The 13,234-nt window shown below is 39.5% G+C and overlaps 1 protein-coding gene and 1 long non-coding RNA gene across 5 annotated transcripts in view; both read left to right on the forward strand.

The window, feature by feature from the left end:
* Positions 1-3,320: 3,320 nt before the first annotated feature.
* On the forward strand, positions 3,321-4,737 carry LOC125767557 (uncharacterized). The gene is made up of 2 exons (XR_007418810.1): positions 3,321-3,674; positions 3,749-4,737. It is a non-coding gene; the product is annotated as an uncharacterized LOC125767557 (long non-coding RNA).
* A 6,835-nt stretch (positions 4,738-11,572) lies between these two features.
* The window catches only part of LOC125770854 (GDP-Man:Man(3)GlcNAc(2)-PP-Dol alpha-1,2-mannosyltransferase), a 39,238-nt gene continuing 37,576 nt past the window's right edge, over positions 11,573-13,234 (forward strand). For all 4 annotated transcript variants that reach the window (XR_007419249.1, XR_007419247.1, XR_007419248.1 and 1 more), the window contains exons 1-2: positions 11,573-11,710; positions 11,795-13,224. Coding sequence is in view for 1 of the 4 variants with exons in the window: in XM_049440889.1 (XP_049296846.1) it covers positions 11,691-11,710; positions 11,795-13,211 (1,437 nt within the window). In the remaining 3 variants the exon portion in view is untranslated. The remainder of the gene's footprint in view (positions 11,711-11,794; positions 13,225-13,234) is intronic.

The raw sequence follows: 13,234 nt of genomic DNA on the forward strand, positions 1-13,234 counted from the left end.
AACATTTACAGCCACAACATGTGAAATTTTGCTGTAAAAGTAATACGAGCTATCAAAAGTGGCAAAAAAGCCATCATTTCATTTATGATTTAATTATTAATTTCTTATCGTCACACACTTCAGCATTGCTAAAAACCAGGCATCAATATAGTTGTGTAACGCGCTGTATAAGAAGTTGCAAATCTAAAATTTTCTCAGCGATCCTGGTGAATAGATCGCCGTACAAAAACCGAGTAATCTTAAGTGCTACTGATACCTGATATATGTGGATATCCTAGTCTGTGGTGTATTCTAATTGTAATAGTAGACTTGGCAGTGAACAATGTTACTAATAAGATAGTTTCCATCATCCAAAGAGAAAAACTGGCCTGAAGAACGATAGAATAAACATTTATCTAACCTATGGCTAACGACTGACTTCCTAGCACGGATTGTGTTTGAGTTAAATTTTACCACTCGAAATTTGCCCATATCAAATTTCGATGGACATTTCATGTACTAATCTGAACTGTTCGAACCATAAGTATTAACATTCAGTATTGTTATGTTTGCACAGGCAGGTGTTAAAAATTTACGTACAATTAATTGCAATTTTAAAGTTATAAAAATATCCTTTCCATAGTGCAGAAACAAATAAATAAGCAAATTTAATATTTTCAATAGCAACTTTAAAGCCTCAAATGTAATTTACCTAATAATTATCTCATTATTCACAATGGATTCCGCAATCTAGAGAATTTCACAACTTTTGTTACGCTACATGGTGATGCCATAAGCAGCAAGCCCAAGCAAACACACGTGGCAATGCTCACAATGCGCACTAAATGTTGATAGCTGCTATTGAATTTAAACGATTGCCTTTTCCCAGTCTGGCCGATAACGGTTTCCCACCGTGTAAGGCATAACATTGCAAACCATTCTTTTGCCTACCAATTTTGCACAAATCCTGCTATCCCGCCACACCATCCGTCAAATGAATGTTTAATGTTGGTGGTCTGGGCCACCCAGCAGGGGATGGGGATGGAGACACGCCTTAAGAAAACACACGCCTCGCGGTCAACTCACACCCGGCAGTGTGAAGGATCCTGTTGTTCCTTTAGCGTACCAAGCATCAAAAGCTTATGCACACACACACACACACGCACACGTGCATCCCGCAAGCTGGCGGGCAGATGATCAAATATTTATTTGCCATCGAAAAGTAAACGAAGCTCCACAGCAAACCAGTCCCCGATATGGTGCGCCGTAGCATGGAACATGCGAGCGGAAAGGAAGAAAATGAAAGAAAGAAACAACCCCAAAACACGATACGAGTGCCGCAAAATTAACGGCTTGTGTTCGTCGTGTCCCTTCATGGTACCAGAGGGCAGAAAATTAATTTGTCCGGTGTCGCGTTACGTATCCATCGGTTGGCATAATTCGCGTCGCCACCATACGTTCCGCATGGTCACTGTCATCTTCCGGCCACGTGAAAGGATACAGACTTCATTTTTTTCTGACTGCCGTAAGAGGATAGGCCACAGGTAAAGAAATGTATGCGCACAAAAAAAACGCCTTACGCGAACCTTGGTTTGGCTTATCAAAAATTCAATACTCTTACCCATGCGGTATCGATGGTTCGAGGTGCTGCCGTTAATGGTGGCTCTAACAATGAGGCTGCAGACTTCAGCACTTATCAAGCAGCCTCTAGTTGACCGTAAAGCTGTCTATCCGCTACGTTACTTACAACCCGTACCAGGTGATGAAGAGCGCTGTTGCAAGTTCTGGCCAAGTGCGTAAAGGGTTGGCGTGCTTGGAGGGAATCATTTATGCGCTATTCTTATGCTTTTGCCTTTCTTTGCAGTTCTAAATTCAACTGGTTTAGGATGCTATCAATATCGAGCGAATGGGTGAAAAAGAAGTCAAATCAGCGTGATCAAACGTTCTCGTACAGCGTAAGTGTGCTGCATTTGGAAAAATATTTTTCAATTAAAATTGGTGAACCTTCTCGGATTTGCCACGTTAGATTGGAGTATATCGTTTACTTAGTCCAAACAACACATACGGAGGTTTAAGTATTTTTATCACGTAGAAGTAAACTGCTCACGCCATCTAAATCGATTCAGATTTTGAAGCGCCTAAAGGTATGCAATTAGTATATTCAATCCTAAATGATTGAATGATCGAGTCGGCGTTTTATGCATTCCCAACCAAATAAATTCTTGTATGGGCTTAAATATTGTTGTGTAAATTCCTCTACCTTCCTATTTTGATAGTCAACAAATATCACATTATAAATCGTTGTTTTAATATAAAAATCGTAGAAATTTATCAAATAACGTCAAATTAAACCTTCTATTCCAACACGTCTACATGGCATTTCCTTGCAACCATGCAACATGTATGGACCAAAACTATCACCTGTATGTTTCACTCTGTGTCTATAAAATCACATCAATTGGATCAACGTTCCTGCCTGACACCTTTCTACTTACTTCAAACTTTACCAACACCTAAGCCTCTCCTTTAAGTTCTTTATCTGTGCTTTCACTGTGCACCAGCAAGACGCTTCTAATGCATTTTATATCCTTTGAAAACTTTTCCATCGGTGCATTACCGGGCGCGATGTAATGCGAAGCAAACGTAAAAGAATAAACAACCTTTGAACTTTCATTGCGAGAGCGTTGGGCTGATACAAAAAACAAACAAAACTCTTGGCAGTACAAAATCCAGCAAAGTTGGTAACCAGTGGACACTTTTACACTTTTTTCTGGCTAACAAAATATAGCTGGAGACAAGTTTCGGACAGGTATATTGTTTTTGAATGACTTATCAAAGAGTTAAGAAGAAAAGTTTGGGGTTTGTTTTTTCCTTTCTATTTTTGTTTTATGCTTTTTATTTTATTGTATGTTTCTTTCTTATTGAATATTATATACCTAGCGGACGTAGTTTATGTATTTTTTGTGAAACTTGTGTCTTAATTTTACCTAGATACGATAATGCTTCCATTTTAATGGCACAGTAAATTTATCTTTATCGTGTATCCGGATGATTGTCAATCCTTCTTATGGGGAAGCTGATCCAGATGAGTTTGGATGAACGTTCTTCGACGATGATGTAGAATAGACCGACCCAGTGAAGTTCAGCTGAAAAGCATATTCATCAAGATCGGTAACTCTTCACCAGAAGGCCATGTCCAAGGTGTTATCAAAATAAAATAAACTCATTATATAACCCAATAAGAGAATAGACTGAAAGCACACTACGAAAAAATTGATGGTAACAGATTGCCAAAGAACTTAATCTTTGGTAATTTTTGGAACTTGAATTGATCTTGCAGAAATACTGGTAAAACTTATCCATTTCATAACCGTTACACTTCCCACTATGCAACGGTTTTGTACTGCAGGAAAGTTGTAGCTGCCCAGGTACGCTTCCCAAATGTCAGCTGTCATATAAACAAACATAAACAAAGCACAGACGGAACACGAATTTCAGTGTTTTACGCACTTTTGCATTGAATTAATCGCAATGATTAGCGGGAAATCGCCTAAAACCCACTCATCAACATCAAGCAATGAAAAACCCGTTCATTACACCACAACAGATTCCAACGAAGCGTACCGAAGGGGTGTACGATTGCTACACGAGAAATGCAAAGCACTACAGCGAAGTAATGAAAGGCTTGTATTTAGGTATGTGATACGGCAAAAATGCGATTGTAGATTGTTAGTTGACTAGTAAAGTTTTATTTGTTATCGCACACTAGGCTTCACCGTGTACAAAAAATGACCAGAACCCGTGCTAGGGATGTAGTAATTCTGCAAACAAAATTAGATTCCGTCGGCGATGGCTGGAGTACAGCAATGGATCCGGTAGATGTGAAGGAAGAAGGGGAGGAGTGAGCATCTCAACAACGCTGAATGGTTTGTAATTGTAAAATCTTGCCCGCCGTTCAGGGATCCACATGAAAAAAGGCCTTTTTAGTAATGTACCGAATGGTCGAAAAACGGAAGACCTAATTCAACTGATACACGACAAATTAACATCAATATCTTCATATTGTTGTTTAAAACTGCGTGTTACAGCGTAAAGTGCTAGTGCTAAGACGCACTGCTAGTATTAATTGGTAATGTGTCCGCTACGTGCCTCGAGTACATGGATTTTTCTTTTGTTAAGCCAAGTGTAGCGCGTTTAGTCCTCTACTTCTGGGCATAAAGACTAAATAGGTTATAGCCTACTATAATTATTTTGCTCGCAGCCGGACAGTTAGTCCTTGCTACGGAAATACGATCCGGATGTGATGTGAAACCGGGTTACTTCCGACCAGTGGCGGATTTACTCGTCTAAGCAGGAAAACAAACAGAGCCGTCGTGAAATGCTTGGATTGAAAAAATAGCTCTGGTTTTATACACTTGCGTGCACGGTGCCCACCGTTACCGCTTAGTTCACTTACCGTTAAATACGCCACCGCTTCCACATACACCACAGTGTGCGTCCAGCCCTTCCTTTAATGTTTTGATAATAAGCGATTCTTTGACAATTTTTGATGTGACTTTCTTAAGCTTACTCCAAGCCTAACAATAAACATCGTATGTAATATGAAATCGCAGAGTTGTTTTTCGGTCTGAGGAATCTTATAGCGTACCTAGACATAATTCTTTGGACTCTGATTGATGAGACAACTTTGGATAACACATCCAGATAGGTTAACAAATCCTCGCTGTAATAGATATAAAACGGCACTTTCAATTGAAATTATTATCTTCGCTTTCATTCTTTTTTTAACATCCGATGAATTGAGCTTATGCATCGAATCTGTAATATAGATACATCATGTTTTGTTAATTTTTTTAAGTTTTAAATAAATTTAAATTTTTTAAGTTTTTAATTACATTTGATTTTATATCCGGACATCGTTAATAACGATTTGAAATATTTGGTTGTCGTTGCATTTCGTAATTCGTATCAGCAATGAGCAGAAAAGACTCATTCCATAAATAGAATTAAATAGGAGCGCAAATTAAAAAGGCCATAACTTGATCCTAATACTATGCTTCTTTGTCATTTTGGTTTAATTGCATCAATACAAATTGATGATAATTTTTATTCAATTTACGTTTTTTACTTCTTTGCTTTCATTAGGTTGTTAAGGCTGTTATATAAAACGTATTATATGAATGATCGGTTTTTCTACATTGGTAGCTTTGTTTAGATTATGTTGATCTGCATATTTAAGAATGTATAGTTTTATTTGTACTACTTGATTTTTGCTATATGTTACATCAAATACTTTGTCGTCTGTTATGTTTCACTGTTCTGACGTTGTATAGGAGCCTAGCCATCCTAGCCATCAAAGAAATCGTTGTATAAAAGTATCACAAAGGCTAGAATGAGAAAGAAAAGAATGGCCCTTTTAAGCCTTACTCCTAACTCATAGAGTTTCCGAAGAGCTTGATCGGCCACTGCTTGGAGTTAAACCAAGATTCATTACATATTCTTAAAATCTATGAAATTATAGTTATGTTATAGTTATAGCTAAAACCACCGATAGAGTGTGAGGAAGATAACTACCACAAAATAATGATTTTTGTAGCAATGTTAATGTCCTAATCATACTACAAATGTTAAATGGCTTACATTAATAATAATAGTAGTATCACAGCTTTTAAGTGTTTTTAAACTAACCACACCAAACATCGTCTACAACGTTCTTTCTTTGTTAACATTACCATTACCTTCTCCTTCGATCGTGTGGGTAATAGTAAATGGTAATTGTGAATGCTATCAAAACCCATAAATCTGTACACTATTCCTTCTCCCTCGTCGACCATTCAACAGAGCGAACACTAGACGAAGAAGAAGCGTACGCAGAATAGAAACGCTCATCACTTTCTGGACAGAAAGTCAGGGGGATTTGTCGCTAAAACCGGACACCGTATAAATCCTTTCTCCAGATCGGAAACCCAATCTTTCGCCACGAATATCCTCCAGCCAGCCAACGGGAGGAAATTTCACACAAAGAACCATCAGGAGGAACGTGCATAATGATGATAGAAGATAGTGTGTTTAGATTGCCATCCCACTAGCGTTCCCGGTCCGAGGAGTAGCCCTCGCTATAGCCGGATAATGTTCGCAAGGGTTGTGCGATTGTATGCGGCGTCATATCTTTTTTTTTCTTTACTGCCGCCATCAGCGCATTTTCGTGAACCATTGAATTGGACACACTCAGTATCTTGGCGGCAATCCTTACCGCAACCGTCATGAAGCAACTCGAATGAGACAGAACAGATCTTGCGTTCGCTTCCTGAAACGGCCGGTCCTTCTTCGCAGAGCTACTCCTTCCATGCATATGGCAACTATTCACTTTTGCTGAAGCTAGAACAAGCCAACGGCCAAAAGGGTGCTTCTGACTTTGGCGTGCCTTTGACCCGTTACTGTCGTTGTTGTCTGTTTTCTTTTTGTGGCCTGGTGGATTGTCTCTGTACTGGACTGGAGGTTCTTATTCGAAACGCTCGTTTTGTTTCCCAGTCCTTCACATATACACCCGCGAGGCAACGCATAAACCAGTAGTGTCGTGAATTCTTATGAGCGAGGTTAGAGCAACCGAAGCGAACGGCTGACGATGCACTTTTTCGTGCTATTTCACCCACAAGCAAACAATCCGTTCTTAAAAATCTCTACAAGAGAGTTCCATATTACGCTCTTTTGCGTTCTTTAGCGGTCGAACCGAGCGATAGTCTCGGAACAAGGACACGAACTGAAAAAGACACATAGTAAATGTGTGAAGCAAGTTTTGCTGTGTTGCGTTCGGTTAGGATAAAAACCGGACACGGGTCTAGCACGAACTGTTGGTCTGTGGTAGACCCATTTTTTTGCGGAAAATTTTTCTTTAGTAGAAGAAAAACGGCGAACAAAACATCCCGTGTGGAAACGGTCGCAGGCGGGGAAAAGAACGGGATGGTAATATTTAAAATAGCCTCCACGATAAATAACCCCGGAAATGAAACACGATGCATTATTGTGACAACTTATTTTGTGACTTTTTGAAACATGATATCACGTGAAGGATTAAAAGTATTCTTTATTCGAATTATTTTTTGTTTATTATCATTTGAAAAGTTCAAATATGAATATTTATATAGATGAATAAATATATGAATATCTCATGTTAGATGATATTTAAAAAAACTGCTCAATCGTTCTCTTTTTAATCACTTCAATATATTTGTTAATCTTTGAATTTGAATATATTCATTACCACGTTTCATAGTCTATTTCTCGTTAGGTTCACAAAAGGAAGCATTAGGTACTATGAAAAATAAATTGATCTCGCACAATAAAATGTTAAATGTGCAAATAACTACAAAGTAAGAGATTAGAAAGATTGCTCACCCCGCAATCCTAGCTTTGGGTCTAAACATATGTTTTGTAATTAATGTTTTCCAGTGGAAATTTTTTATGTTTAGTCTTCACTTAACTCACTAGAGTTCTTAACAACTCTTGACATTTATTGCAGAACAATTTATTAGAAATACTCAATGATTTTTTGAATCTATTATCGAAAAAACATTTTAATCAGAATCTTTTTTTTCCCCCATTCCAGCTGATCCTAGTATAAATTTGAGAGCATGGCAAATTGAACATTCATTGTCCATTGCACTGTTCATCACTTTAGGATGTGTCGAATATTCAATGTCTGGGTCATTGTTGAAGAAATTAAACGGATGTAAATTCCCGTTGTATGTATTGTTGTTGTTGGTCCGTGTGTCTAACTTTGTTTTTTTCCTCCTTTTGCGCCACTAAAGCTTAAAGAGGCATGGCATTTCTGAGTTTCCTTGACTTTATATACCCGTAGCAGGAGAGTAACTCTGGCGCACAGGGTACGATCGAAATGTGATTTCTTGTCCGGTACTGTCGTGCTTCCACGCGTACCACCGCGTTGCCAGAGCTACGCCTAAACGAAAAGTATTTAAATACCTAAACGAAAAGTATTTAAAACCCTATTCTCATACCGCGGCCGAATAAATTGCAAAAATTCATACAAATCGGTGCAACCGTTTCGGAGGAGTTTGCACACTAAACCGTGACAGGACAATTATATATGTTGTTAGATATATATAGATAGCTGGAAGAAGATGTATCTAGGAACCTACCTAAATATAGATATTGTTTACTTAACACTAGAACCGCCGGACTTTTCAACCGCCATATGGAGCAATTTTGTCCCATACGTTATATATACATATTTAGACATGTTTATCATTATCTAAGGGTTTTTGGTGGTTAAATATTTAATAAGCATCAAAATTAGGAATAATTCAGCTTTATAAGCAACTCAACACAGCGACCTTCTTCGAGTGCGATGGGACAAAAAAGTCCCATCGGCAGTTCTCGTGTTAAACCACACAAAATTTTATCCTGGCTCTTTTGGGCTAGGTGATCTAGTGACATTTTCATGACGTGTCCCATCAACTAATAGACAACATACTAGCCAGTATTTGCTAGTGTTTTGGATGATGCTGACTCTAAAGACCAAGAACCAAGACTAGGGTAATGTTTTGTTACTGAATTTATATTTTATTTTGTGTGAACTATATTTTTGAAGCGTAGCATACGTTACATTTCATTGTTGGATTATTTCAGAACGCCTGACGGGACGTTAAAGTAGACGTATGTATTATAAACTTGATGAACTCCTAAGCTACCAAACGCCTAGGACTTGGCCAAGTGCTGACCATACTATTATTTTGTGAACACTAAATATTGCTTTTGTCAATCGTCTCAATTTTCTCAAGTTCGTTCGCTAATCTAAAGAAACCAATTAATCATTGTCTCAAAAATTAAAGAAAGTGGTCACCCACGGTGCCGCACAAATTAATCACCTCGAAAGCAGAGTGCATGCATCGGTGCACGTTTGGGGGAAGTGACCGTAATTGCATTCCATTTAACAAAATGTTCACCACCAACGAACTTTCCTTCCGGTTAGGTGCTCGGCTAGTCCTGAGTGTTGGTAAATGGTTCGTTATGTGGTCATAATGAGGCGATGGTCCACGACTTATCGAATGGTAGACCTGGTTGTCGCCATCATCATCGTTCGAAGCATGCCAAGGACGAGTTTTTTTGAGGAGGGGTAGCGCATTTCCGCTAGCACAGCTGTCAGCAACTCGGGGAGTACTGCAAGTTAATTGGATTTGTCGGCAAAGAACACAAACACCAACGACCGTTGGAAGCATTCTAAACCGCGAGACCCTGAACGAAGGTTGATGCACGGTGTACAGTTTTTGCAAGATGGGTCCCTAGATGGTGGAAATCGTATTTTCTATTTCACACGAGGCGCTCAAACGGATGTCCTGATTTTCTTCTTCCGGTGAACAGGGGAAGTGTGCCCAATAATTCTTGGACTGTAATGGCCCGTCGCTGTAAGAAATATGTGCCCTTAAGTGATTGTGATTGATTATTACCTATTACTAATCTGTTTATGTTTTTGTATTTAAAAAACTGCAATCTCGTCGATAGTATCGTTAGCATTTATGAATCATATTGAGAACACGTGCGAAGGCGAAACATTGCTGGCTATTCGAACTATGTTTTTGGCTGTGGCAATAGGAACCGAAAAATGGTGCATGTATTGCACCATTGTTGCCCAATTTTCTATTTGCCCTTACTGTCCGTTCCGCGTTATTTCTCTTTGCTTGGGCGAACCAACATTAATATATTGCTTATACCAGAGGTATCCAAACTACGGCCCTTCCGAGAGATCCCGAGATTGGTTCTCAGCTGTGGCTATTCCACTCAAAGCGTCTCGCCATCTAAAAAGTTTGGAAGCCCCTGGCCTATACCAACGAAGTTGTTTGTACAGCATTTAGAACAATACGCCATTACTCCCATTTTCAATGCTAAACTTGCCCCCTAGGCTTGTAGAAGATGTTTGTGTGTGTTTATGTTTTTTTTTGTCATTTGGCATCGTCCAACCATCCTTTACGGTAAAGAGAAAAAAAAATCCATAACTTGTCATTGTTTTTTGTTTTCGGCTGTAAATTTTATCACCATTTGCCATTCCCCGGGATCGATCTCTGGACTGATGCACGGAAGGTATAAGCAAGTGTTGTGCCAATTTTTTATTGTATCCAGCAATGCGTGAAAGTTCAATGTTGTGCGAACAGCACCCGTTCTGGCGCGAAAGCCGTGAAAACGTAATACATCATGCTGCTGTTTGTCGCAGAAATCAGGCGGGACGAGAAAACGAGAACTGATTCCTGTCCATCGCAAACTATAGCTTGAAAACAAGAAATTTCATAAAAAAGGACATAGAAGAGAAAAACACAATCATGTAAAATTCATACTAACCAGTGTCACCTGCCAGTAGCATCTTTCATAGTAGATACATTGGAAATGCAAAAGATAAATGGAGATTGAAAAACTTTTCTCGAGATGAGTAAATAGCTACAGGGAAATGCTTTGTTGGCCAGCATCGAAAGGGTAAAACAAGAAGCTTTTAAGTGATTTTGCATTTTTGTGAAGAAGTAGTGGAATTCATGCATGTAGTATCACGATTAGCTTTGCCCTTAAGGGTAGCCCAATTAGTGTACAATAATGGATAGCAAAGATAATAACATTACAACTTACTAATAAAACGTTTATTCAATGCAAGTAAACGGAATGGACGACGAACTAAATGTTTGAATATTGAATCGTATGGTGACCAATTTACTAATATCTTGAAACTTGCCCACCTGCTCATTAATTATCATCGCTAGATATTATTGTCTACTTTAAACTGATCCAAGTATATCTGAACGCCAACACGAAATTTCTAGTTATTAATTTAAAAAATCGTCGATCCACTTCCTCGAGTTGGTTATAATCACATTCATCATCATCAAACATAGATCTGTACATGCATTGCGATGAAATTGTTTGATAGTATTAAGTGTTAATGTATTTTATATTGAAATATTGAGACCGGGAGCGGCCGGACGGTGTATGTGATAAACGGCGCCGGTCCGCACGGCAGGACTGGGGATCAAATCTCATTCGGATCGTCTCCCCGTAGCAAGGACTGACTATCCAACTACGTGGTAAAATAAGTCTCGTAAGCCAGAAATGACCGTCATGACCTCAGAAGTCGTTACGCCAAGAAGAAGAAAATGAAGCTTGAGGCATTGCATTTTACTAGATTTATCATTGCAAATGAACAACAGCTGCTTATTTAATTCGCCAACATGGTTACGACTAGCGTTCTAATTATTTCTGCTTCAATTTTTCAAATATGAACGGAAATACTAAAATAAAGTTTTAGCAACGCCCAGGTGTGCTGGAATTAAATTCCACAAGCACGACACAAGGCAGTTTAAAAAAATGGACGTATCGGTTGTACCATTGTATTGTGCCTATTATACACGTTAATTAATAGGTATAATTTTAAATCTTTTAAAATTTTAACAAAATAATGCTTATAAAATATAAAAACACGATTATATCTTCAAGTTGTTTGTCCGTAAATTAAGAATATTTCTTACGTAAAATGTCATTGTAGATGTCCGGTATCGTTCCAAGTGTTCATGAACGATGTATCATCAACGTCAAAGATTCCGCGTCACCCGGTGGAACAAAACATACAAAATGAGCGAAGCGCTTGTTAGTTAAGCGAAGTTGTTGGAAGTCATAAATTTGTTGCAAGCAGTAAAGACGACATCCATTTTGGTACAATGTTCTGCTGGTGTAGTTTGTAAGTATTTTGAAGAAATCAAAATTGGAAAGATACACAGACACCCATGTACAATCTCTATCTCTAATGCGCTTTTTTTTGCAGCGTCTATGTTCTATTCTTTCTGGGATCATTCGTGTCAATAGGACTTTTGACGGTGTGCATTCTGTTGCGTCAGCTCATAAAAATTCAACGACGGAAGCGAACGGACCAAAAAGTGAAACATGTAGCGTTCTTTCATCCTTATTGCAACGCTGGTGGTGGCGGTGAACGAGTACTATGGTGTGCCATTCGAGCATTGTTGAATCGCTACGAAAATGTCAAGCTTTTCGTGTACACGGGTGATTTGGACGCAAAGCCGGCGGAAATATTGGCCAAAGCGGAACGAAGCTTTAACCTCACTTTGGATTCAGAACGTATAACGTTCGTGTACCTAAGCAAGCGATGCTGGGTGGAAGCTTCGAGATACCCGCACTTTACACTGCTGGGGCAAAGTTTAGGTTCAATCGTGCTGGCGTTCGAAGCACTGTTAAAGTTGCAACCGGATGTGTTTATCGACACGATGGGTTATGCGTTTACGTACCCGGTGTTCGCGTACTTTGGTGGATGTAAGATTGGCTGCTACACACACTATCCTACCATTAGCACCGACATGTTGCGACGTGTTCAGTCGCAATCGCAATCCTACAATAATCGAGGTTATGTGGCAAAAAACCCTTTCGCCACGTGGTTGAAAATCGTGTACTACCGGTTGTTTTCACGCATCTACGGCTGGGTTGGACGTTGTGCCGATACCGTAATGGTGAATTCGTCCTGGACCGAAAACCACATCATTTCGCTGTGGGACGTACCATACAAGACGCATCGTGTGTATCCACCGTGCGAAGTGTCACAGCTTAAGCGATTGGAATCGCTCACCGATGAGCAGAACGATCATATCATCATTTTATCCGTCGGTCAGTATCGGCCAGAAAAAGACCACCCGCTGCAGCTACAAGCCATGTACGAGTTACGCACACTGTTAAACAACGACGAAGCGCTCTGGAATCGTTTAAAGCTATTGATAGTTGGTTCGTGCCGTGATGAAGAAGATCGAGTGCGTGTAAAAAACATGCAAGACCTAGCGAAGCATCTGTCCCTGGAAAATTCGGTAGAGTTTAGAGTTAATGTACCGTATCGCGAGCTGCTGCAATGTTATCAACGTGCGACGGTCGGTTTACACTGCATGTGGAACGAGCATTTCGGCATCAGTGTAGTTGATTGCATGGCTGCCGGTTTGATAATGGTAGCTAATCGTTCCGGAGGTCCACTGATGGATATTATCGAGACGTCCGAGGGTAGCCAGAACGGCTACCTTGCTTACGATGCCTATGATTATGCGCGCTGTATTGCCAACATACTGTACAACACACCGGAGTATAATTCGAAAATTCGAGAAGCAGCACGAGCGTCGGTGGATCGATTTTCTGAAAAAGAGTTCGAGAGTGGATTCCTACGCGCGATTTCACCAATCATGGACTAGATATTATGAAGTGGTAAGCAACT

This window comes from Anopheles funestus, chromosome 3RL (assembly GCF_943734845.2).
Source record: "Anopheles funestus chromosome 3RL, idAnoFuneDA-416_04, whole genome shotgun sequence".
NCBI lineage: Eukaryota > Metazoa > Arthropoda > Insecta > Diptera > Culicidae > Anopheles > Anopheles funestus.